At 45.2% G+C, this 27,639-nt stretch overlaps 1 protein-coding gene across 3 annotated transcripts in view; it reads right to left on the bottom strand.

Moving 5' to 3' along the window:
* PCGF5 (polycomb group ring finger 5) overlaps positions 1–27,639 on the bottom strand; it is a 109,094-nt gene that overhangs the window by 57,214 nt on the left and 24,241 nt on the right. For 2 of the 3 annotated variants that reach the window (XR_012235677.1, XM_073596406.1), the window contains exons 2-3: positions 1,061–1,104; positions 192–505 (exon numbers count right to left, since the gene is read on the bottom strand). Coding sequence is in view for 2 of the 3 variants with exons in the window: in XM_073596406.1 (XP_073452507.1) it covers positions 192–303 (112 nt within the window). In the remaining variant the exon portion in view is untranslated. Of the gene's footprint in view, positions 1–191; positions 506–1,060; positions 1,105–10,766; positions 10,946–27,639 lie in introns of all 3 variants that reach the window. The other variant, XM_073596407.1, reaches the window with a different exon arrangement.

Below are 27,639 nucleotides of genomic sequence, written 5' to 3'. Positions count from 1 at the left end.
AAATTATCCCATAGGGATGCAAAAACAAACGAGAAAAATAATCCTAAAGTATAATGAAGAGCCAATGCAGCCACCACAAATATGAGCTAGTAAAAGATGCAATATATAACTTTTTATTTTCATCTAACAGCTTTCACTATCCTTGATCTCCTTTGAAGAGTCTTGCGCTGCATTTTAAAAGCAATACTCACATGTGTGCAGGCACTCTGTGACGGTGGTGGGCTTGATAAGATAGCCTTTGCAGATATAGCAAGTGACGTAAGGATTGAATTCTTTTACCAAGCGCCTCCTTTGGGCTGCCATTGACAATATGCCTAGAGACAGACAATCCCTGGACACAGCCTGAGGGGACAACAGACCAGGATTTTCAAAAAGCGGCAAAACGTCTTGAATCTCTCACATTTTTATCAATGTGATGTCTGTCCTCAAGATGAACTTTTCAAAAATATTGCTCATTGCTTCAGTTTGCCTTTGGCTGTTTAATACGTGCTACGCTTCCAGACTCCTGTTAAGTGAAGGGGACAAGACAAGGGACAAGAATTAAAACCAGTGCACAAAAAGTATGTAACAGGTAAACACATGTATTAAAATTATCAGGAACAACAATATAAAACAGAATACTGTTAGGCTTGATTTAAAACCTCTCCTGAACGAAATTTAATTTGACAGATAGTAACTCACGTTTAAAACGTCCATTTTGCCACGTTTACATGCTGCGTCTAGTGGCGTTTTGCCGCGTTTGCGTTTTAAAGAAATTATATTATCTATATTATAAGTCCGCCTAAAAAAAACTGACAGGGGGACCCGATCAGTCTGTCTTCAGTCTATATGAAAGGGGCATTAATACTTTTTTGAGTAAACATAAAATATCCAAAAAAATATAAATACATAAAACATGAATGTTATTAATAAAACACATTAACCCATCTATGACTGATCTATGCCATAAGATAATACCTAGGTCGGGATGGATACATTTGCTCTCTGGAAGGGGGGGGGGGGGGGGAGGTGAGACCTTGGTGTTACTAAACAGCTGTTGTCACAGCAAAAAAATTCTCACCTCTGTATCTAGCCCCGATCCTTCTGCTGTAAGATCAGTTTTACCTGTTAAAAAAAAAAAAAAATAATATGTATACATAATTTTTTGGTTGCATGAAAATCAAAATGCTATCATATGAAGAACATAAGATATTTATATGTGAAACCCAAACATGTTTTTTTCATATATGTGGCCCTTTGATTACATAAACCAATAAAACAATCAAAAAAAAGCTACCGGCTTTAAAGCGGAGTTCCACCCAAAAGTGAACTTGCGCTTATTTGATCCCCCCCCTGCTCCGGTGCCATATTTGGCACCTTTCAGGGGGGAGGGGGTAGCGGGTACCTCTTTTTTTCTACGGGTACCCTGTCCCTGGGGGGTGGGGGGGAGGGGGTAGCGGGTACCTGTTTTTTTTACAGGTACCCTGTCCCCACTTCCGGGAGACCAGGCTGCGGTGAAGTACGTCATCAGCTCGGTCTCCCTCCCCCTCTGCCCAGGCCAAAGAGCGCAGCGAGCTTTGCAGATGCAGTAGGGACCCGGCCGCAAAGCCGAAAGGACACACTGCCGGGTTCCCTTACATGGTGGCAGCAGCACCCGACCAGTTGATGTAAACATCGGCTGTGGTGCCGACATCGCTGGACTCCAGGACAGGTAAGTGTCTTAATGTTAAAAGTCAGCAGCTGCAGTATGTGTAGCTGCTGACTTTTAATTTTTAAAGGGGCGGACGGAACTCCTCTTTAATATACAAGTCCTGCCTAACACTAAAATCTATAAATCTACAGGCATCCACAATCTAAGAATAACCTATCTAGCCCTGTAAAGAACAAATTGCTATACGTACCTTTTCTGAAGCCGTTCCAGTCCGATCTCCAGCGGCGAAAGCTCTGCGGAAGAGACAGCCGACAAAATGCCTGGGAAGTGACGTTGTCCATAGAGTTTCTATATGGCTTCCATTGTTGGCTGCCTCCTCTGCACCCACCTCCACAGCGAAGCTGCCGCTGACAGCTCAGTGTGGGATTGGACCGGAGCGGCTTCAGAAAAGATATGTATAGCGATTTCTTTTTACAGGGCTAGATAAGTTAGTCTTAGATTGTAGATGCCGGTAGATTTAGAGATTTTAGTATTAGGGTGAACTTCTACTTTAAAAATCAAACCCAAAAGCTGTTGTGGTCATAAAGGGCAGGGTATCTTCAAACATGAAGAGGCTAGGTTCACACTGGTGCGATTGCAGACGTCGCATGTGATTTTCATCGCATTTCTGTGCACATCACATGCGATGTCTGAGGTATGATTTCAGCCATACATTTTTTATGGCTCAAAATTGCATTCGCACCAAAATGGTGCAGGACCCTCCCCCCCCCCCCCCCCCCCCTCGCACCTGAATCACCCATGTGATTCTATTCTGGCAATTGCACTGCGACGGTGTGCGATCAGTTTGGGGGTCATTAAGATAACGTTGATGTCGCCGCAGATCACATGGACGCTGTGCGATTGCAATGCGTGAAACACACAGGATTCACTGCGTTTCCCGCATCGCATAAGTGTGAACCTAGCCTTAAGGGACTCCTCAGAAGTTGTCATGTCATGAATGCAAGTGGCTACATAATCATATGATATGCAAGATCTTGCAGACATTTTCACCCTCAATATTTCAAATATAAAAACCTCAGTTTCCTTAAAAAAAAAAAAAAAAAAAAAAAATCACAACATAGACATTTTGGAGGGTAATTGTAAATTTCACCATATCATTGGTATATGAGTTTACGTGTATATATGCATGTATGTATGTATGTATGTATGTGATGGGGCAAAGTGCTAACTTCCCAATGAAAGTAAGCATTTGGCCCCTTTCACGCGTGCGCCTCTGTGAAGTGGGATCTTCTTGCTCAGTGGGGGATCTCTCTCTGCAGATCCCCGCTGAGCAGGGCGCTCTAGTCTATGGGGAAATCAGATGGAAACAGACCACCTGTCCAATACCATCCGTTCCGATAGACAGATGAGGAACAGGCCCCCAATTAGTCTGTTTTTGGCAGACAGGATCGGATCTGGTGGTGGCGAGTGTCAGTGGAGCCCTGCTCCGAAGAAGAGACTGGAGGATCCGATTAGGTCCATCTGAAAAACTGGCAGGCAAACCTGATCAGGTCGCCCATGTGAAAGGAGCCTTTGACATTTTTAGCACTTGATTTGGGTTGCGGAGTTCTCAGGGTACTCTGGAAGGTTGCAGAAAAAGGTATCAGGCGCCTGCTCTAAAAATCTGAAGGCATTTAAAGCAGGACTATACCCGTCTTATCCTTTACAGCCAAGGAAGCCGTCATCTTAAGGCCTGTACACATGATCAGAAAATCGTATGAAAAATACTGATTTAGATGCAATCATGCGATAATCTGATCATTAGTACACTGATCGTTAGTGGCACTGCACATGTGATCAGTTATGAAAACAGCCATTTGATAACTTGACAGTCCGGTTAAGAGCAGCACAAGCATCTGTGACAGTTAGCACTCTTGTCATGCCGTGAATGTAATTGTTTTGGGAAGCACTTACATCTATGGGTTCAATTCTACTTTTTTAAAGAGTAACTCCACTTTTGTTAAGGAAAAAAAACCCAATTCCCCCTCTGTGATCAATGTACATTGTAAGGATATTAGCAACCCCCACAATTAATTATGCACAGAATATTTCAAGTTTAAGTGTATACTGCTTGTTTGACAGAGGCGGTAATTGGTGTATTTATGCTGTGTATCCGGGAGACTGAACCTAATTGTGCAGACCAGGAGCAAGGTTTATGGTTAGATGACCAGTTTGTCATCTGGTAGCTGTGTTGGGTGGGAGAATTTTTGTTCTCTTACGCAATACGGTTTGTTGTTATATAAATGTAAAACCTATTTGATGCCACTGCTGTAACAATCTTTATTTACATTGCATACACATGGTCAAGAAAGCATTGAATGATCTGAGTTCACAACATATATGATGTCATATTTAATGCTTGACTGTCTACTATGTAACTTGTCTTTTGTGGCTCAATAAAGAATTTTCTGATTTAAAAAAAAAAAAAGGATATTAGCAAACTTTGCTGCACAGGCCTACCGGTTTCTGCTTTGCATGAATAGGTTTTTTTTTAGGTAATTTTTTGTCACACGAAAAAAAAAAAAAATTATATTATATTATAATATAATATAATATAATATAATATAATATAATATAATATAATATAATATAAATATATATATATATATATATATATATATATATATATATATATATATATATACACACATACATATACACACGCACACAGTGTTATCATATGACTGGTGTGGTGGTCACCATAGTAACACTGTACTACTTAGAGGAAGTAATCAGGATTCTTTTTTTTTTTATTCATTCTGTGTCTTTTGTTGTGATTAGTTGTGATTGGCCAAAGCTAAAATCACATGGTACAGATGGGTCTGCGATTGTCCATGTTATCACTGTGGCCAATCACAGCTAGCAACACAATTTTATACAATGGATGGCATGAAAGGAAACCATCCATTGTTTTCAATTGTCATGTGATCTTCTGTGATAACATGGTACTGGCAGGGAGCCGGTACAGCGATCAGTCATCGGCTGTGTCCGATGGTCTGTGTGGTTAACATGTGAGATGGCCTCTGCCTTGCACCACTCTACAAGCCACGCCCTCTGGCAACTTTAACTCTTTAACCAATTGCCTACTGGGCATTTTCACCCTCTTCCTGCCCAGGCCAATTTTCAACTTTCAGTGCTATCGCACTTTCAATGACAATTGCGCGGTCATGCAACACTGTACCCAAACAACATTTTTATCATTTTTTTTTTTTTTTTTTTTTTTTTTTTTTAGACAGAGCTTTTTTTTGGTGGTTTTTAATCACCACTGGGTTTTCTATTTTTTGCTAAACAAATGAAAAAATACAGAAAAATAAAAAATAAAAAAAATGTTGCAAATAAGTAATTTTTCTTCTTCATGGGTGTGTGCTGATGAGGCTGCACTTATGGGCCTGCACTGATAAGTGCCCTGATTATCAGTGTACATTTCCTCTGTTACAGGATATCTGGTTATCAGCTTCCCTTTCCTCACACAGTGAAAGCACTGAGGAAAGGGAATGCCAATAACCGGCATTTGTTTACATGTGATGAGCTGTGATTGGACACAGTTGATCACATGGTAAAGGGCCGCTGTGATTGCCCCTTTACTTCGGTCTAAAAGCACACAGCGATCACAGAGCATGTCCTCAGGGTGCACAGGGGGAACGAGGTTCTCAGAGGACGTCAATAGATGCCCTCCCAGAACTAGATGACCACGCTGTAGCCGTCTTTCGACTATAGTGCAGTCAGCAAGTGGTTAAAGGCTAAGGATTGTTTCCGAGCACGCGTGATTTTTTACGCGTCCGAATTGCATACAGACGAACGCATTTTCGGACAGGAACTTTTTCTGACCGAAACATAGAGAACCTGCTCTCAATCTTTTGCTGGCTGGAATTCTGCCAGCAAAAGTCCAATGGAGCATACACGGTCGGAATTTCTGGCCAAAAGCTCACATCTGACTTTTGCTGGCGGAATTTCTAATCGTGTGTACGGGGCATGAGAGTTCCATGTTAGATGTCAGGTGGGGGTATTCAGTAAGGCAGGGAGATGATGGGGCAGAGTGCTTTGTATCTACTGGAAGAGGTCATGTTGGAGGGTCTTCAAGTTCCATCTTTAGCCACACCTTTGTATCTGTGGCCTTGGATGGCAAATAAAAGAAAATAAGTCATATCTGATAACTAGATAAAGTTACAAAAAATCTGTTATAGATCTTTAAGTTTTTATTTCAGGTTAACATTTCTTTGTGTGTGGAAGTCCCTAGTGAGGTCATGTGGAGTCTGTGGCCCGCACTAGACTAAAAGAACCGAAAGCAAAACACATTCAGACATAATTATAATCAGTGTCTTCAAGCCGGTATCCAAGGTTCACCAACAGGTCTACTTTCCAGGTTACAAGTCAAATAATTTGGGAAATTCGAAAAGAAACCCACGGATATTTATGATTGTGTGAGGAAGTCTAGAAAACATGAACTGTGATGCTGGTCACATACTAAGCAGTCATATTTTTGTTCCAAATATCAATAATTACCAAAAACTATGTAGTTTCAAAACCTGTCTAAGGCATCATTTCCCACGAGGCGGATCCGCTGCCTTGGAGTCCGCCGGCTCAGCGGGAGATCTCTCCGTTGTTCTCCGCTGAGCCAGCGAATGACAGGTCCCTCTCTGCTCACTGAGCGGGGAGGGGCTTGTCCAGCGCCGCTGCTGCCTATGGAGAGATGGGATGAAAACGGACAGCATGTTTCATCCGATCTCACCCGATCCGATAGCGACGGATGTGATTGTAGGGGTATCCGTCTGCTTTTATCGGATCGGACCGGGTCGGATGTCAGCGGACATGTCTCCGCTGACATCCGTCGTTCCATAGACTAACTTGGAGCGCCCGTTCAGGTCCGCCGTCAAAACTGACAGGCGGACCTGAACGGCATTAAGGGGGTGTTGTTTTCCCAACTGTGAGTTCTATGTATGTCCAACCGTGTAAAAGAGGCCTAAAGGTTCCAGTCCAATCGTATCAAGTTAAGTAGGTCTTCACACTATAAGGCCTCTTTCACATGAACGATCCGTTCAGGTCCGCCTGTCAGTTTTTTAGGCGGACCTGAACGGACCCTCCATAGACCTCTATGGAGCGTCAGATGTCAGCGGTGACATGTCCGCTGACATCTGACCCGCTCCGATCCGAGAAAGTGTAACGGAGGAAAAACCTACTTTTCTATCCGTTTTCGGATCGGGTGACGACGGACTCTACGGTCCGTCATCATCCGATCCCCCATAGGGGAGAGCGGCACTGTGACAGGTCCATCGACGGACCTGTCGTCTGCCTGCTCAGCGGGGATCCACGGAGTGATCACCGCCGAGCAAGCGGATGTTCACGAAGCGGATCATCTCGGATCCGTCCCGTGTGAAAGGACCCTAAAGCTTTTCTCCAATTCCAGGCCCAGCACACCTAGAGCTTCCATGTCACAACTCTTTTCAGTTCTGATAGAGCACACAGTCTTGGCTCCTCGGCCAGGTTTTTTTTTTTTATGGTCTGTCTCTCCACTGGAGAGCTTCACCATTTGCTTTTATCTCAGAGAACATCATCACGGAGACAGAAGGTGATAGAATAAGCTAATAGAATATCTTACATTTTGCTACATTTTGCAGCTGTTCCCAGATGAGGAAAACAAAGTCTTTCAATGGAAAACACCTATTCTGGTGGCAAATATCTAAGAGGGGATTTCTTCTGATTTCCTGTTAAGTCTTTTGGGGCAGAAAGTGAAGCTTAATCTTCCCAATGGGGCACAGACAGAACAAAAAAAACCTACAGAGGTCCAGCCCCCCCACGAAAAATTAAAAGTCAGCCCCTACAAATACTGCAGCTGCTAAATTTTGATATATGGCCACTCACCTGTCCAGGGAGCCCGCGATGTCGGCACCCCAGCCGATCTTCGCCCATTCCTGGTAAGGGAACCCGGCAGTGAAGCCTTTCGGCTTCACATCTGGTACCCTACTGTGCATGTGCGAAGCGCGCTGCGCTTTTTTCTGATTGGTCCGGTGGCGGAGGAAGGAGGAAAGGGGCTGAACTTCCGAGAGAACGGGCCTCAGGCTCTAATCATGCGCTTCAAACAAAAGAAAAACCCCATGGGAATCCATGCCTCTGGTGCCCCACATGTAGATTAGGGGGCCGGACGCATGATGGGTTATAGCCCTCCCCCTTCCTTTTGCTGTCCATTTTGGCTAGTAAGGGATGGTTATAACCCCTGTAAGGTTATTTTTTGCCATTTGTGTCCAATTGGGGAGAGTTCCGTTCACTTCCTGTCCCATAGCCAAACAGGAAGTGAGAGGAAATTCCTGCAAATTAAGGGAATCCCTTGGGGCCTCCCAGTCACCAGAACTAGTGTCCCCATTGGAAGATTTTCCCTCTTTTATGTTTCTGTTACTTGTGCTGTACTTCTGGAGTTTCTGAGCTGTTAGTGCCCATGCAGCCATGCCACCACTGTGGAGATTTGAGATCCACACTCTTCTCTCCCATCCAGGATGGATCAGAGCGATTCACTGTGCAGGTGTTGATTAATCGGAATCGCAGTGATCCATCCCGGATGGGCTACACGGAGAAGAGGGAGAAGACCGAGGCACTGACAGCTCAGCAATCCCAGGGGTAAGTACAGCGGGTGGAGGGGGTTTAGGATGTATGGTGTTAGTTCACCTTTACAGAAAATGGTGTAACACTTAAAGAGGTGCTCCAGTCTCCACCCTCCAAAAAAATGAAAAGTCAGCAGCTACAAATACTGTACCTGCTGACTTTTAATATAAGGACACTTATCTGTGCAGAGATCCAGCGATGTCCTCACCTGAACCCATTCTTCAATCAGTTTCGGGTCAGGAGCAGGCATCTCTAGTAAGGGAAACAGAAAGTGAAGCCTTGCGGGTATACAGCCCGTTTCCTACTGCGCATGTGCGAGTCGCGCTACGCCTTATGAATGGTCCTGAAGTCTTCTGGAACCTGTGATGTGTCCCAGAAGACTGCAGGAGAAGGGGGGGGGACCGAACTTTCGTCTCAGATCGTTGTGGCGCATCTGACCAAGAGTGGGAGCGGGTACCTGTAAAAAGCAGCTACCCGCTCCCCCTCAAAAAGTGCCAAATGTGGCCGTGGAGGGTGCAAACAAGTGGAGCTTCCTCTTTTGGGTGGAGATCCACTTTAAAGTGTAACTAAGAGCAAAACTTTTTTATTTTTTTATTTTGGACATAGTGGAGAGGGATTAGAACATCTATTAGGATTTTATTGCTGTCTCTGTCCCCCGGCTAGGTTCACATTTATCCGGCTGCGTCCGGTGTGGTTTTGTTCATCGATTCTGGTGGAAATTTTACTTGGAATCGCACCTGAACTCTTTAAAAACAGACTGTGGCCAGCCCGAATATAGGTGAACCGGCTCCATAGAAAGCCAGTTCAGTGCACATGTCAAGCGAATCGGATGTGGCTCAACACATCCAATTCGCATATATGTGAACCGAGCCTTAGGAAGATTCCCCCTCTCTAATTGTCATGTTTACTATTATCATCAAAAGTGAAAGTAAAAGAAAATCACAAATTTTGGGTTGTCCTCAGAACAGGAATGGAGGGGGTGCAGACGGCTGAGGTTCCCCAGAGGTAAGTACAGTGGGGATCAGTGTACGGTGTTAGTTAACCTTTACAGAATAAATGTAATAGTGAACTAACTGTTTAAAGCTGAAGGGGGAACAATCACCTTCCCAACACTCTCACTGACACCTTCCCCTGTGTGCCGGGTTTCGGACATCACTCCTGTGCATGCGCTAGTCATCCCGGCACATAGGATTGGCCTGGAGCAGTCCAGGGATGGCTGTGAGTGGCTAGGTAGGTGTTTTCTGTAGTATGATCGCTGTGTGTCATAGCCGAACAATATGATCTCCTCGACCTCCACTAGAGCTGCGCATCTTCACTGGTCTCATGATTCTATTACGATTATAATGGCAATGATTTGATTCTGCGATGCATCATGATTACTGCCAATGGTATTCATCAAAAACCCATCAGTACAGCCTCACCAGTTCCCATCAAATGCAGCCTACCAGTGCCCATCAAATGCAGCATGCCAGTGCCCATCAGCGTAGCCTATCAGCACCCATCAAATGCAGCCTATCAGTGCCCATCAAATGCAGCCTACCAGTGCCCATTAAATGCAGCCTATCATTGCCCAACAGCGTAGCCTACCAGTGCCCATCAAATGCAGCCTATCAGTGCCCATCAAATGCAGCCTATCAGTGACACAGGGCTTGGATTTGATTTGCCTGGTGGCCGCTGTCATGGTCCCGCCTCCTATGATACACGGCACACAGATTCAGCTTCCCAGCATCGGATCAGCGTGCCGTCTATCATAGAGCCAGGACTTTGTTGCCGCCTCTGCCGGGAGTTACAGATCTCCGCTCTGTACGATATACACATACACTTTTAGGCATGGAGAGGGGAGGACTCTGAAGGGGCGCACCGGGATGAAGTCATTGATGCAATCGGGATTCCGCCATTCTCACCCTCAATGCAGAATTGTTTAAGGTTGACTCACGATTGCATCATCATCCGATTATTTTCAACACTCCTGACCTCCACCATCATCTACCGTCTACAGAGTCTTGGTAAATCTAAAGTTGATTGTACAATCAGATTGAATGGTGTATGGCCAGCAATAGACAAGTGTCCCCAATGGAAGATTTCCCCTCATCACTTGTTCTGGTGACAACCCTACAATTCACCATTCACAGGGGGGTGTAACCCTCCCCCACTCCATCCAAAACTAAAGAAAAAAAAAAGAAAACACTTTGCCTAGAGATAAACCCCCCCCCCCCCCCCCCCGTTGATGTCGGTAAGTGTCCCAGCGAGCAGAGTGCACAGAGCTCATCACCAAGTGCCAACAAGCCCCGCCCCCGCACTCACTCCTCGTACTTTCTCTTCATGACACGAGCTGTCAGTCCCTCCACCTGTCCCGGGACTACACCTCCCAGCATGCACTGCTCCGCCCCCCACACCGGGCAGCCGCTCACAGGACAGCCCGCACACAGGACACGGCTCTGACTACAACACAGCCATCCATCCTCCCCCCCCATACTGAGAACACACTCTGCCTGGAACTCACCATGACAGCACCGAGCATGCGCCGCCGTGTGTCGCTGTCAGTAAATACAGATGACGAGAATCTACCTGGCGCATGCGCAGCATATCGCCCGATGTCTTCAGGAGTAAGGAGCGCATGCGCGGGGCACAACGTGCATCTTCTAAACTGCACAGACTTCTCTTCACTTGTAGATAGGAGTTCTAGTACAGGAGGGTAAAATAGAGAACACAAACAAATGATGATACATAAACATAGAACGACTGACAGTTTTGAAAAAAAAAAAAAGAAGATTTTTTTACTTTCTGCTATAAAACATATCCAAAAAAAAATAAAAAAAAACAAAACACACACACACACACACACACACACACACACACACACACACACACACCTTTTTTTCTTCATCAATTTAGGCCAATATTTATTCCGCTACATATTTTTGGTAAAAAAAAAAAAACAAACAAAAAAAAACCCAATAAGCATATATTGATTGGTTTACACAAAAGTTATAGCGTCTACAAACTATAGGTTATTTTTTATTTTACTAGTAATGGCAGCAAATCAGAGACTTATAGCTGGACTGCGATATTGCGGCGGACAAATCGGACCTAACTGACACTTTTTTGGGGACCAAACGCTGTTTAGGCACATTCAGGAGTTTATAGGTGCGTTTGACTTTGAAAGGGTTTTTTCTGCCTTTAAACTCCCCTGCCAATAAGCTCCTGAAAAGGCCTATAGTGGGCATGGGCACACAGGCTAAAGCTGGATACACACTATATAAATTTTCTGTAGATTTTTTTTCTTCAGATTTACCAAAACCATATAATATGAGGTCAAACCTTAATGCCGTGTACACACGACTGGACTGGTCCAACAAAACTAATCCGTCGGACAATCCGACCGTGTGTGGGCTTCAGCGGACTTTTTCTGTCGAAAATCAGACGGACTTTAGATTTGGAACATGTTTCAAATCTTTCCGACTGACTCGAGTCTGGTCGAAAAATCCGTTCGTCTGTATGCTAGTCCGACGGACAAAAAAGGACACAAGGGCAGCTATTGGCTGCTGGCTATGAACTTCCTTATTCTAGTCCCTTCGTACGTCATCACGTTCAAACCAACGGACTTCCAAACTGATTTTAGTCTGTTCGTGTGTAGGCAAGTCTGGTCGTTCGAAAGTTTGTCGGAAAGACTGTCGGACCTTTGATGCTGAAAAGTCCGTTCATGTGTACGCGGCATTAGAGTTTCAATTTGTATGCAATCAGGCAGGCCCTTGCACTTCATGGTTTTGGTAAATCTAAAGGAAATCAGACAACAAAAGTTGTATAGTGTGTATGGGGTCTTGCACAGAGGGGAGTTTAGGGGCAGAGAAGAAAAAGAAGCTCAAATGACCGAATGCATTAAAACAGGGAAAAAACGCAGACTTTAGAACTGCTTTAAACTCTTGTTTTTTGCCTAGGAGTAAAGGAATATGATATAATACCTGCACTGCAGACGTTAAAGTGATTGTAAAGTCTCATTTTTTTTCCCTATGAAAATAACAAACATGTTATACTTACCTCCTCCGTTGAAGTGGTTTTGCACAGGGCAGCCCAGATCCTCCTCTTCTCGGGTCCCTCTTCTGTGCTCCTGGCCTCTCCCTCCTGTTCAGCGCCCCCTCAGCAAGCAACTTGCTGTGGGGGCACCCGAGCAGAGTCACAGCTCTGTGTGTCCCCTCTCTCCCCTGATTGGCTAGCCGACTTTGATTGACAGCATTGGGAGCCAATGGCACCGCTGCTGTGTCTCAGCCAATCAGGAAGGAGAATCTTGGACGGCTGAGACACTCGTGGACATCACTGGACAGAGAGGGACCTCAGGTAAGGGATAGGGGGTGCTGGAGCAGCTGCTGCACACAGAAGGCTGTTTATCTTATCGCATAGAATGTATTAAGATTAAAAAAAAAAAAAAAAAAAAAAAAACACAACTTCTGCCTTTACAACTTCTTTAACCCCTTCCCGACCGGCGCATGCCGATGTACGTCGGCAGAATGGCACGGCTGGGCAAATGGACTTACAGGTACGTCCATTTGAATTTCCCGCCGTGTCATTGCGTGCACGCGCGCCGGCCTGGAGCTCCGTGAGTCGGGTCGCAGGTCCGCTATAATGTCGCAGTCACAATAAAAATCGCTGATCGCCGCCATTACTAGTAAAAAAAATTATTAATAAAAATGCCATAAAAGTATCCCCTATTTTATAAACGCTATAGCTTTTGCATAAACCAATCAATAAACACTTATTGTGATTTTTTTTTACCAAAAATATGTAGAAGAATACGATCGGCCTAAACTGAGGAAAAAACATGTTTTTTTATATATTTTTGGGGGATATTTATTATAGAAAAATGTACTTTTTGATTTTCGGTCTCTTTTTGTTTGTTTAGTAAAAAATAAAAAAACCCAGTGGTGATTAAATACTACCAAAATAAAGCTCTGTCTCAAAAAAATGCTAAAAATGTCATATGGGTACAGTGTGGCATGACTGCGCAATTGTCATTCAAAGTGCAACAGCTCTGAAAGCTGAAAATTGGCCTGGGCAGGAAGGGGGTGAAAGTTCCCTGTATTGAAGTGGTTAAACCTATATCTGAATGAAATTATCTGAATGAAATTATTATTATTTTCAGAAGTCCAAACATGAACTTTAAAATCTTGTCATTGTTGTAGCTGCAGAAAGATCCTCATATTATAGCGGAAGCTTTTATTTATTTTTTTTAGCCATATTTCTCCTGTGGGTTTACAGGAGTGCACTTAGGTTTGCTCTCCTGGGACTCAGAGACAGTTTACAGCGGGCCATTACCCACTATCAGCTGACATCGCAGAGCCACTCCAGGATCTGGTAAGATCCCAACCATATTGTCAGGATCCACTTGTCTGCCTGAGTGACAGCTGGCTCCAGCTCACAGTGTGCGTCTGACAGCTTAAGCCAGCTGCGCCTGCCTTCTCTCCATCTTGGTGCTCCAGTGAGAGCTAGAGGGGCAAACCGGAGAGTGGTGACTAAGAGCCCTTGCACACTGGGGCGGGGGGCGGCGTCGGCGGTAAAACGCCGCTATTATTAGCGGCGTTTTACCGTCAGTATTCGGCCGCTAGCGGGGCGGTTTTACCCCCCGCTAGCGGCCGAGAAAGGGTTAAATACCACCGCAAAGCGCCTCTGCAGAGGCGCTTTGCCGGCGGTATAGCCGCGCTGTCCCATTGATTTCAATGGGCAGGAGCGATAAAGGAGCGGTATACACTCCGTTCCTTCACCGCTCCGAAGATGCTGCTGGCAGGACTTTTTTTTACCGTCCTGCCAGCGCACCGCTCCAGTGTGAAAGCCCTCGGGGCTTTCACACTGGATACACAGCAGCGGCACTTTCAGGTCGGTTTGCAGGCGCTATTATTAGCGCAATAGCGCCTGCAAACCGCCCCAGTGTGCAAGGGCTCTTACAGTCACCATTCCCCATTCCGAGCTGACCTAGAACTGAGCAATCAGTGTTCATGTGATCGCCCAGTTTTCGACCTTAGAGCCGATGGGGGACAGCTGCAGCATAGAGGCGAGTAATGGTTATAATCTCAAACTTCTCCTTTAAGCTATAGCCTAGAAATAAAACAGCTTCAATGTGACCATGGTTATAACAACTTAATCTACTGTACAATCTTTTTTAAAACATAGTTCTATCTCATCTACTGGACAGTTCACGACTCCATATTATATGGACAGCATAGAGCTGAGGAAAGCTCTACAGCATTAAACAGTAATTGTCATAGAAAGTAAGAAAAAATACCACACTGACATTTAAGAATCCTACAGTTTCCCAAAACACCTTACACTCCTCTTCTCAACGTTCATTAAATGATTTTGCTTGAGTAACTTTCTTACTCCCTCAATGCAGTTCATTTCTTCCAACTCACTTGAGTCTACAACAGTTCTGAAATAGGCAATAAATAAACCAAGCTACTCACCAAAACTATACCAAATGGTGGTTTGCTATGGTGAATTATGAAACACAAGTCGTTTTTTTTTCTAAGATAGGACAATCATCAATCAAACCAACATATATCTTAAACATACTTTTCTCTTCAGGGTAAAAGGGGGTAGAGTTTGACCTTGTGCTTTTTCTCAATTACTGTTTTGGTGGCGCGCTTCCTTTACGTCTACCACAGCAGTCGAAAACTGAGCTTGGGTTTGGATACAAAGTTATCAAGGTTATTAAAAGGGATTTCCTTATTATTTCTGCAGAGAATCCATTAGATGACCCAGGAAACAAATATCTTACGTGTCCTTATGGCGAAACCAATGCAGAATATACACTATATTACCAAAAGTATTGGGCCACCTGCCTTTACACACACATGAACTTCAATGACATCCCAGTCTTAGTCCTTATGGTTCAATATTGATTTGGCCCACCCTTTGCAGCTATAACAGCTTCAACTCTTCTGGGAAGGCTGTCCACAAGGTTTAGGAGTGTGTCTATGGGAATGTTTGACCATTCTTCCAAAAGCGCATTTGTGAGGTCAGGCACGGATGTGGACGAGAAGGCCTGGCCTGCAGTCTCCGCTCAAATTCATCCCAAAGGTGTTCTATCGGGTTGAGGTCAGAACGCTGTGCAGACCAGTTAAGTTCCTCCACCCCAAACTCGCTCATCAATGTCTTTATGGACCTTGGTTTATGCACTGGTGCGCAGTCATGGTAGAACAGGAAGGGGCCATCCCCAAACTGTTCCCACAAAGTTGGGAGCATGAAATTGCCTAAAATATCTTGGTATACTGACGCCTTAAGAGTTCCCTACACTGGAACTACAGGGCCAAGCTCAACCCCTGAAAAACAACCCCACACCATAATCCCCCCTACACCAAATGATTTGAACCAGTACACAAACAAGGTCCATAAAGACATGAATGAGGGAGTTTGGGGTGGAGGAACTTGACTGGCCTGCACAGCGTTCTGACCTCAACCCGATAGAACACCTTTGGGATGAATTTGAGCGGGACTGCGAGCCAGGCCTTCTCTCCAACATCAGTATCTGACCTCACAAATGCACTTCTGGAAGAATGTTCAAACATTCCCATAGACACACTCCTAAACCCTGTGGACAGCCTTCACAGAGGAGATGAAGCTGTTATAGCTGCAAAGGGTGAGCCAGCTCAATATTGAACCCTACGGACTAAGACTGGGAAACCATTGAAGTTTATGTGCTTGTAAAGGCAGCTGTCTCAATACTTTTGGTAATATGGTGTATATGGAAAACTCACTTGAGCAAACAACAATGGTGGCACAAAGCAGACACTGAGAACTGATTTCTCCATTGTTCAAACTGAAAAAACTTTGTTTATAAAAAGTTGCTTTTTGAAATTAATCTAAAAAAGGGAACAAAAAGTAACAAAAACAAACAATCCCCTCCAGGCCAGCTATATACATTGTAAAAAAGTGAGTAAATGTCACTGCAGGTTATAACCAAGACATATGTTACCATTGCATTTTTTAAACAAACTGATAAGTGGGAGAGCTATAATCACAGGATCAATCCTAGAGCTGCAAAAAGAGAAAAGCTGCATTTGGTATCACTCCAGGCATGTAATGGCCTTGGCAAGTGTCTCAAAGATGGCAAACTCGCTGTAGCAATCCTAAAGACGGTGCGAGGGAGGCTAAAATTTTACCTCAAGCTCTTTACAGGAGTCAGAGAAAAGCAAAGAACCCGTCAGAGGAGCAGAAAATGCGATCTCAGGGGATGTCCTCCATACAGTGTACAGAATGCTTCCAATGAGATTTTTAAATGGTTTTGTTAGTTTTAAGAAATGATTTCTACCAGGGGCGTTGCTAGGTCTACAAAAGATCTGGGGCTAGAGCCCATAGGAGCGGACACCAGCCTTCTTGCCACTGTCGCCTGTCACCAGATGCAGTGTGTTACTTGCCACCGTCACCTGCCACTAGATGTGGATTGTCACTTGCCATGTCGCCTGCCACCAGATGTGGATTGTCACTTGCCACTTTCACCTGGCAGCAGATGTGGAATGTCACTTGCCATGTCTCCTACCACCATTTGCAGATTGTCACTTGCCACCATTTGCAGATTGTCACTTGCCACATCTCCTGCCACCATTTGCAGATTGTCACTTGCCACGTCACCGGCCACCAGATGTGGGTTGTCACTTGCCAACTGATGTGGATTGTCACTTGCCATGCCAGCCAGTGCCAGCAAATGTGCATTGATGCTGCATTGGTGGCAGGCTGAAAGCACTGGTCCATTTAGTGAGAGAAGGAGAGCAGTGATGTGGGGTGGGCAGTGAGAAATGATGTAATCTCGCTGCTCCCCGCCGCACCTCCGACATTGAAGCAAGGGGGTCTGGCTGCAAAGTGGAGCTCACGATGACAGGAAGCACGTGACCTCCACTCCACCGTGGTGTGAGGGTGGAAGGGGGTTGATGTGTGGCAGGCAGTGAGAGATGATGTAATCTCTCTGTTGCTCGCCGCACCTCGATCCCAAATTGAAGAGGCCCAGCTGTGAAGAGCGCTGATGTGAAGCGGGCGGAGAGAGACGTCATCTCTGCTCATCCGCCAGCTCGCTTCTCTCCTCTCCTCCGCCTCTCTCATGCAGCAGCCGCAAAACGCTGGTTAGGCAGGGACCCTGCAGCAAGAGACTCGGGGGTATGGGCCCCAGATTCGGGGCTATAGCCCCAATAGCCACCCCCTAGCAACGCCCCTAATTGCTACTAACATGAAAATGGAAGTGGCATTTTTATTAATATTCAAGCAAGCTTGTGCTCCTAATTTTACTAAAAACTACCCGCCTCCACTGAACAGCGGGACCCTCCAGTGCCATAGACTTAGCAATACATGCCACCCCAAATCCACACTGTATCCTTATTGAGAAATCTGTTTGTTCTAGGTATAGGGCACACATGTCTTCTCCCCTAAAGAATGCCTGAGGAGCCACTTCCCAAGAGTCAAGGACATGCATGATACTATCCAAATATTGATTTTCAGACATCTGGATAAGATCCTTCCAGGGGCTGCAGTATGGATCAGAGCACTTAGTATAACTAAAGACAAAACTTTTTTTCTTGTTCGTACATCATGGGACACAGAGCTCTATTCTTTACATCATGGGTTAGATAGCCACCTTCAGGTGTTGGACACTGGCAACGCTAATTGTAAGGAGAGTTCCTCCCCTATATAACCCCACCCATATGGAGAGTACCTCAGTTTTTTCGCCAGTGTCTAAGGTGTTTGGTCACAATGCAAGATGTGCTTAGAAGAAAGCTCTGTTTGAAGGTCCCTGCGGGGTTCTAGGAGCTACACAACCGGATCCATACCTCGGGCCAATTTATATTGCCTAAGATGGATGGTACCCGGGCATCGTAAAAGAAGAAATGAGGTTTGCCTGTAATGTCTCTCTGAGGACTGGGCTCTGGGATCCAATACTTTTGAGCATATATATTAAATGTGCAAAGTTTTTCTGGCAGAGTCTTCTACAGGTCCAAGTAAGAGGCTCCTGTAAGTAGGAACCCAGATCCCTGAAGGTTGGCACAACACTACCCGCCGTGATGGGTGAAGGTTGGGTCTATTCTCAGCAGTATCCTGCGACGGGGATAAGGTAAGTGAAGCAATCGTAGTTAAATACCTTAAGGATTAGCTTCTTTGAGTTGTTGCATGTCTTACCTGTTTTCCGCCACTAGAAGGAGTAAGAGGAATACCTGGTGTTACTTACATGCTTCCAGGAAATACAGCTCAGTGAAGCTGCTCACCTCCTCCGCTGCAGGCTCTGCCACTCAGTTGATAAGGGGATCCCATGCAGTCTTGGGGTCCCCGAGTAGCTTCCGGTCCTCTCTGTTTTTCCCCCCTCGCCCCCAGCCACCGCCATATTGGCCCTACGGGGGCACGCTTTTATGGCGAAAACGGCGGGGAAGAAGGGGGGGGGCGTGGTTGCAAGCACCGTGCACGTGTGGCGTGAGCGCTGATTCACTGCGCAGGCAGGAAGCACTTGTTTTAAAGAGCCCAGGCCGCCAGGGGTCTGTAAGCAGCAGTACACGGAGCTGGGGCACGTAAGCATCTCATGTGGATCGGATACAGGCACACCTAGACACCTACTCAGCATCAGGTTGTGCAATCTAAGCAAAACATTACTATTGTAAGCTAGGCACAACAGTGTATGTGATTGTTTTTAGTACCTCTGCTTTGTTAGCTTAAGACTATGTCTCCCCACAAAAGGGTTTCAGGGGCAGGTAAAAAGAGCACCAAGAAATCACCGTCAGGGTCGGGGGACTCTAGACATGCCTGCAGGGTAACATCCCCCCTGAAAGACTGGAGGCAGCCATGCAAGGTGAGTCGTCGCCGCTGTCCGGCATTTCTGCCCTTCCCAATATTGCAGCCCCAAGATAGCAGAAAATGGGGTAGATCTCCTTCCTCTGCTCTGGATTCCCTATCAGATGATCAGCAGTCAGATGATGATACAACATTGTTGGAGGACAAGGATCATGAACAGTCGGACGAATCAGGGGTTGAGGAGAAGCTCTCTTCTACCTCGCAGGCTCTCAGGCTACAGGTACAATACTATACAGAGGTGGTGTGTACCACATACAATTTGCCCTGTGTCCCCTGTTTTGTCCCTGGGATCTCGTAAGTCTCTACAGGCTGCTTTTTCCTTTCCCATCCATCCATTAATGGAAAAACTATTGTATGATGGTTGGGCTCACCCAGATAAATCTTTTTCTCCTCCTAGGAAATTTTCCCTGCTCTACCCTATGGAGGAAAAATTCACCTAAAAATGCCAACAATAGATGCGGCTATTTCTTGTGTGAACAAAAGCCTAACTTGTCCTGTGGACAATGTTCAGGCGTTTAAAGATCCAACTGACAAAAAGCTGGAATCATTACTTAAATCCTCTTTTGCTGTGGCTGGCGCTGTGGTCCAACCTGCGGTTTTAGCAGTTGGTATGTGCCAATATTTGAAGGAGCAGGTGAAGCAGGTAATTAATTTTCTTCCCGTTGAACAAGTTTAAGACTATGTAGCCCTTCCGAGGGCCTTATGTTTTGCAATAGATGCGATTATGGATTCTGTCCAACAAGCATCCCACCATACACTCCTGCAGGTACACATGCGTAGGTCCCTTTGGCTTAAACATTGGGCAGCTGAAGTCTTATGCAAAAGATATTTAGCTGGATTCCCGTTTCATGGGGAATGCTTGTTTGGGGATTATCTGGATAAATATATCCAGAAGATTTCCGGTGGCATGACCACCTTATTGCCGGTTAAAAAGAAAGATAAAGGTCCTTCTTTTAAACGTTCTCTTCCCCCAGCCCAAGTACCTCTGCCTCTGGGCAGTGGCGACAGCCTTCCCAGTCCAGTACAAGAGGAAAGGTCCAAGGCCAAGCCTATGGGGAAAAGAAGCCTTGGGGGTCAAAGGTCTGCTAAGCAGAATCCCAAAGCCTCCTTGTGAATTGATGCCCCCGTTCGGCCTAGTGGGGGGGGGGGGGCTTTGGGGTTTTTCGGGTGTTTGGCAGAAAGAGATTCAAGACAAGTGGGTATCCTCCACAGTATCTCTCGGGTACAAGCTAGAATTTCAGGAATTTCCACCATCCTGTCTCCTTTTGTCGAGTGTTCCCAAGCACCCAGAAAAAAGGGGACCCTTGTTTCTGCCTTTGGATCGTCTGTTGTCTCAAGGGGGTGATCATAGAGGTGGCTCCAGATGAGCAAGCCTCTGGGTTTTATTCAAACCTCTTTACAGTCCCGAAACCAAACGGAGATGTCAGACCCATTCTGGATCTAAAGGACCTAAATCAGTTCCTAAACATTCGCTTGTTCCGCATGGAGTCTATCCACTCGGTGGTCTCCACCCTTCGGGGAGAGAATTGCTGGCATCAATAGATACCCGCTCACCAGAAGTTCTTAAAGTGGAGGTCCACCACAAAAAAAGAAAATGCACCAAAAAAATACCTAAAAATTGGAGGTAAAAAAAAAAAAAAAAAAAAAAATTTTTAACTCACCTGAAATGGCTGTTGCTAGGCAGTCTTCCTAATCGGCCTCTTCCTACGCCGCAGTGATGTTCTATCTTCTTGTCCCCGCGTTGTCTTCTGGGGAATGGGGCGCGGTGTTATGGGAACTGTGTGTGTCCCACAACACATCGCGTCCCATTCACAAAGCGCTGCGCGACTCGCGCATGCGCAGTAGGAAACGGGCAGTGATGCCGTAAGGCTCCACTGCCTGTTTCCCTTAGTTAGGATGGCGGTGCCGGGACCCGAGAGCTGAGGGACGGGTCGGCCTCGGGCGGCCGACATTGCGGGCACCCAGGACAGGTAAGTGTGCTTATTTAAAGTTAGCAGCTACAGTGTTTGTAGATGCTGACTTTTACATTTTTTTTTTCCCAGCCAGAACCCCGCTTTAAGGTTTGCAGTAGAGCAGCGCCACTTCCAATTTGTGGCCCTCCCTTTCGGTCTAGCTACGGCACCTTGAGTATTTACAAAGGTTCTATCTCCGCTCCTGGCAAATCTAAGGGATCGGGGCATAGCAGTAACAGCTTATCTAGACGATCTACTACTAGTAGAACAGTCCATGGCACGCTTGAAGCACAATGTGCTCAGCACAGTAAGATTCTTGGGAGTATCTAGGCTGGGTCCTCAACCTGGAAAAATCACTACTAAAGCCCCTAAGAAGGCTGGAATATTTGGGCATGGTCATAGACACAGTCCAAAGCAGGGTATTCTTGCCCGAGGCAAAAGCCAAAGCCTTAAAAGGATTTGGTCCGACTAGTCAAGGCCAGGAAAAATCCTTCCAATCGTCTCTGTAGGAGATTATTGGGGAAGATGGTAGCCTCATTCGAGGCTGTTCCTTATGCCCAGTTCCACTCAAGGCCTTTGCAGAACAACATTCTGTCTGCCTGGAACAAAAAAGTTCAAGCCTTGGATCTTCCAATGCACCTGTTACCATCAGTGCGCCAGAGCCTCAATTAGTGGTTACCAGACAAGATTCTACAGAAGGGAAAGTCCTTTGTTCCAATTCTTTGGAAGGTCGTAACTACAGATGCCAGCCTCTCAGGCTGGGGAGCAGTTCTGGAAGAAGCTTTGATCCAAGGCAAAAGGTCCAGAACCGAAGGGTCCTTACACATCAACATTCTGGAACTCTGGGCAATCCATTAAGCCCTGAGGACCCGAACAGGCAGGCTACAAGGCTGTCCTGTCCGAGTTCAGTCCAACAATGCCACAGCAGTGGCCTATATCAATCACCAAGGGGGCATCAGGAGTCTGAGTGCCCAGAGTGAGGTGAATCATGTTCTCACTTGGGCAGAGAAACATGTACCTTGTCTATCAGCAGTCTTCATTCCAGGGGTGGAAAATTGGAAAGCAGACTTTTTAAGCCGCCAGCAGCTGGACCCAGGAGAATGGTCATTACACCCCGCCATATTTCAAGCAATATGCCAGAGATGGGGTACTCCGGATGTAGACCTACTAGCCTCCAGGTTCAACAACAAACTGGACGTCTTTGTATCAAGAACAAAGGACCCGCTAGCACAAGGTTCAGATGCCTTGATAGTTCCGTGGGATCAGTTTGCTCTGATCTATGCATTCCCTCCAGTTCCGCTTCTTGCTCGGTTACTTCGCAGGGTCAGGTCAGAAGGAAAACCAGTAATCCTAGTAGCTCCCGCATGTCCCAGGAGGTCCTGGTATGCAGAGATTGCGAGGATGGCAGTCGGAAGGCCATGGGTGCTCCCACTGCGACCAGACCTGCTCTCGCAAGGGCCAATATTCCATCCTCCCTTACAAAGTCTGAATTTAATGGCTGTTGAGAACCATGTCCTAAAAAAAGTGGGCTCTCGGGTCCAGTCCTAACCACTCTGGTTAATGCCAGGAAGCTGGGCTCCAGGCTCATTTATTATAGAATCTGGAAGGCATATGTCTCCTGGTGTTAGTCCAAAGGATGGCATCCTAGGAGGTATGCTATTGATAGAATTTTTGCTTTTCTTCAATTGGGAGTAGAGATGAAGCTGCCTGTGTGCCCATGGGATTTGAATTTGGTTCTGTTTTGCAAAAACAGGCTTTTGAACCATTATGTCATGCTTCTTTGTGTCTTTTGACCAAGAAGATGTTTTTTCTTGTTGCCATATCCTCTGCCAGGAGGATATCGGAGTTAGCGGCTCTTTTATGTAAAGAGCCATACTTAATTATTCACAAAGACAGGGTGGTGTTGCGTCCTCACCCGGCTTTCTTACCTAAGGTAGTATCAGGATTCCACCTAAACCAAGATGTGGTCCTACCATCCTTTTTTCCAGATCCGCAGTCCGCGGAGGAAATCTCTAGATGTTGTTAGAGCAGTCAAAATGTATCTGGATGCGACTGCCCAGATGCGGAAGACTGACTTTCTGTTCGTACTGCCAGACGGTCCCAGGCCAGGCAGCATCGAAGTCCACTATAGCTAGGTGGATTCGACAAGTTATTGTTCAGGCCTATGATTTGGAAAAGAAGATTCCTCCTTTTCATGTTAAAGCACACTCGACTAGAGCAGTAAGTGCTTCATGGGCAGTGCATCACCAGGCCTCCATGGCTCAGATCTGCACGGCTGCAACTTGGTCTTCAGTCCAGACATTCACTAGATTTTATTAAGTGGATGTAAGAGGGCAACAAGTGCCTTAGACAACCGTTTAATAGCCAAGGCACTTGTTGGATTTGCCTGTTTGAGGGTGTCCTTGTGTACCCTTATTTGCCGCTACCACTGGGAAAACATCATCCTCAACCACCTACTGTTTGTGCTCTGGGAATCTTCCAAAATCCTTTAAAAGTATAAAATGCCTTTATGCTTTCATCTGCTGAATATTGCCATGCGATTTTAGCCTTCCATCTGAGGCGTGAGGGACCATCTATCCGAATAATGCTGTGCAACACTGTCTAGGAATATATGTCTTAATGTTACCAGCGTGCTTTCATCTAACCCCTGAAGAAGGAAATGACTACAGAGTCTGTTTAGCCTTTTGGCTTTTCTCTGTTTCCAAAACATGTTGGGACTTGTTGTGACTTCCAGTCTAGTAATGTTGTGTGCTCTCAACATCCAGTTAGCTGCTGATTTCTATTGTACATGTATTTCAATTTCATGATTTTAGATATTTATTGTATATTCTAGGGTTGTCCCGATACCGATACTAGTATCAGTATCGGCACCGATACCGAGCATTTGCCCAAGTACTTGTACTCGGGCAAATGCTCCCGATGCTTCACCCGATACCTGGAGGACAGCTGTGATCGGCGCGTGGGGGAGTTACAGGATTCTCCCCCAGCGGCTTTCACCAGCTTTAGTGACATACAGCGGTGATCGCTCACAGCTGACTGTCACTGCATCCTCCTCCGTGCCCCCTCCGTTCCTCTATCCTTATCTGTCCCCTGCATTCCTCTCTCATCTGTTCCCTCCGTTCTCCCCCTCAGTTCCTCCGTCCTCCCCCTCCTCCTTCCTTTGTGAATGGATAGAGTCAGCTGACTCTGTCCATTCACATAACTGAAACATTGTAATCTCCTGTGATTACGATGTGTCAGTTTATGAATGGAGAGGAGCCGCTGTCATCTCTCCATTCATTCTCAGTGCAGCTGACGCTGCAGAGAAAGGGACTGGGGAATCTCTATCCTCTGTCTCTTTCTCTGTTTCAAGGGGGAGATATCAGAGGTCTGTTAAGACCCCTGATATCTCACCAAAGCCCCCCAACAGGGCTGATTTAAAAAAAAAAAAAAAAAAAAAAACAATAAATAATAAAAAAATATTATTGTAAAAAATAAAAATTGTAAAAGAAAACAAAAAAAAACCACACACACATACAACGTTCACCCCCCCCCCCCCCCCCCAAAAAAAATAGCAAAAAAAAAAATGTCACGTGACATTAAAAAAAAAGTATCGGTAATCGGCATCGGCGAGTACTTGAAAAAAAGTATCGGTACTTGTACTCGGTCCTAAAAAAGTGGTATCGGGACAACCCTAGTATATTCTATTTTGTATATATTTATCCAATAAAATGTATATTTTTATATACATCTTCTATGATTCTATTGCCAATATCCTGTCCACCCTTTTACCCACACCATCCCCTTGGGGCACCCCCTTCCTTTTTTCTAGCCATAGATGATTTGAATCCCTGCTGAACTGGCCAAGAGTCAAATTATCTATGGGCAAGCCGAATATACCCAAGTCAATCCTTTAATCAATTTGGGTACAAACAGCATGTTGGATTTTCAGCATGCGATTATTGCCAGTGACTGTAGCTGCTAGCAATATTCACTGTGTTCTCCTGGCAGGGACGGCTTCCTGCCCCCCGCCAGGAGAACACAATAGCTCTGCGGGAGGGTTTCCCCCATCAACACGGACTGATCTATGGCTGCCCTGTTGGAGAGATCCACTCTCTTTAAAGTGGAATTTCACGGTCTCAGTTAACACTGAATATTTTTAAAGTGTTACTAAACCCAGGACCCTGCATTCACTATATCTGGTCTCCCACAGTACACAGAACATGGAAATGCAATAGTTTTAGTAAATATAAACTTCTAAATACCTTTTCTCGTCATAGCAGTCTTGTAATTTCTGTCAGTCTGGTTAAAGCTTGTAGAAGGAGTTTTCATTCTACTCTGAATGTCCTATGAGGCTGCACGACCCCTGCCCCTCTGTCTGGACAGTGCTGATTGGCCCTGTGCTGATCACATGCATCCTACCAAGAACAAAAAAAATGCTCTAGCAATACACACTAAACTGTGCAGAGTGACTCCAAAGGCTCTGTTCTAGGTGGATTGGTGGATTGGGGACAGTGGAGGAAGGGGAGGATTAGAGAAGTCAGGATCAAACAGCTTTTTTACACAATGCGCAGGGTTAACCCTTAGGTTCCACAGTGAGTATAACAAGCTTTACTGCATATACAGACTGATTTTACTCTTCTGGATTTAGTAACACTTTAATCCTTAAGCTGCTAGCATTAGAAAATAGATAGGAAAGTATATCATATATTTACTTGTTTTAAACATTTTTTATCCATTTCTTCAGTTACTTCCTGATTTCCAGGCCGAGGCAAAATGATGTCCCAGGAGTCTTCAGGAGGGGAGAAGGGGATTTCTCAGCTAAGCACACATGCCTGCATGCCTCATATAAGAGCAGCTGCATTCCAGAAAGTAAATACTACATGAATCATCTGCCCTTACTCAAGATGGCCATGGGCAGAAATGCTTGGGAGTGTTTAACCGCTTCCGAACCAGCCACCATCGTTATACGTCGGTACTTTGATGTTGAATACAGTTGTTATGACAGCAGATAGCTGCCATAACCCTGGTATTTTCTGAAAGGGCGGGTGGTCCTCTTTCAGATAAAAGTGGTCTCTGCAGTGGATTCACCACAAGATCACTTTTATTGGCGGCGGGAGGGGTGCACACCCCCCTTAAAAGGGGGGAAAAAAAGTTATTGAAAAAAAAAAAAAAAAAAGGGAGGGCATTTTTTTTTTTTTATTGCATTTAAGTGTAAATGTGAGATCTGAGATCTTTTTAACCCCAGATCTCACATTAAAGAGGTCCTGTCATGCTCTTTTTCTATTAGAAGGGATGTTTACATTCCTTGTAATAGGAATAAAAGTGATCCAATTTTTTTTTTTTTTTTAAAGGCATAGTGTAAAATAAAAAGAAAAAATTTAAAGCGCCCAATCCCGCCGTGCTTGCGCGCAGAAGCGAACGCATAGGTAAGTCGCACCCGCATATGTAAATTGTGTTCAAACCACACATGTGAGGTATCGCATTTTTTTTTAAACGTCGCCTATGGAGATTTTTAAGGGTCAAAGTTTGTCGCCATTCCACAAGCGGGCGCAATTTTGAAGCGTGACATGTTGGGTATCAATTTACTCGGCGTAACATTATCTTTCACAATATAAAAAAATTAGGCATGTAAGACTGCTGCGCAAACATACGGTGTGACATAAAGTATTGCAACAACTGCCATTTTATTCTCTAGGGTGTCTGGAAAAAAAAATAATGTTTGGGGGGTCTATGTAATTTTCTAGCAAAAAAAAAAAAAAAAGAAAACCCTGATTTTAACTTGTAAACAACAAGTTTGAAAAATAGGCCTGGACCTTATTACTCAGCAAAACAAAGCATGAAGACATGGATGGATGGGGGAGTTTGTGGCGTTCAGATAAAGTGTAGATCCGTCCTGATCACCAATGTCATTGAGAATGAAAGTGAAGGTAAATCTAAAGCTTTAAGTTGCCTCTACATTGGGAAAAATATCCTCTCACTTCCTTTTGAGTTGACAGGACAGAAAGTAAATAAAACCACAAGATGGCGAACCTGAGAGTGGTTTTACCCTCCCCTACTCTATCCTGTGGGCATGAGGCAGCGGCCGCGAATGATCCCATTGTTATTCCTCCCTTTTCTTTCCCCTCATCCATTCACAAAACTCTTGGTATTATTCTCTTAGAATGGTGTTTAGTGGATTGATGGAAGAAGGGCAGTGAAAAGAATACAAAGGGTTTTGTGAATGGATGTAGCCGCAGCTCTTCACCCCCGCAGCACCAGAAGATCGCTGATGTTGGTGGTATCTGGCATCACTATAGGGAGGAGCTGTACAATAACCAGCAGCCAGCATGACATAGCACACTATTCATTAGAGATAAATTATCTGCAATTATCTGACTGGTGCTGTAAAATATATATATATACCTGGAATTCAGCTTTACACTATCAGCTACCTGGATTCTTAAAAGTGATCAATCAAAACCCTCACACACTGAATCTGCACACTTATACAGGGCTCAAAGTCTGGTGCAATCATTTCTAATCCTAAACTAAAGACAGGAAGGTCTCTGTGTGGTCTGTCATAGAATCTTAGGACTCTGACATGAAGGGCAAGTTTGAGCAGTGTTTGTAGAGTGGCTCCCAGCTGCC

Source organism: Aquarana catesbeiana, linkage group LG08 (genome assembly GCF_042186555.1).
Source record: "Aquarana catesbeiana isolate 2022-GZ linkage group LG08, ASM4218655v1, whole genome shotgun sequence".
Lineage (NCBI taxonomy): Eukaryota > Metazoa > Chordata > Amphibia > Anura > Ranidae > Aquarana > Aquarana catesbeiana.
Note: the sequence above shows the minus strand (reverse complement) of the source record. Positions and strands in the feature narration are given on the sequence as shown.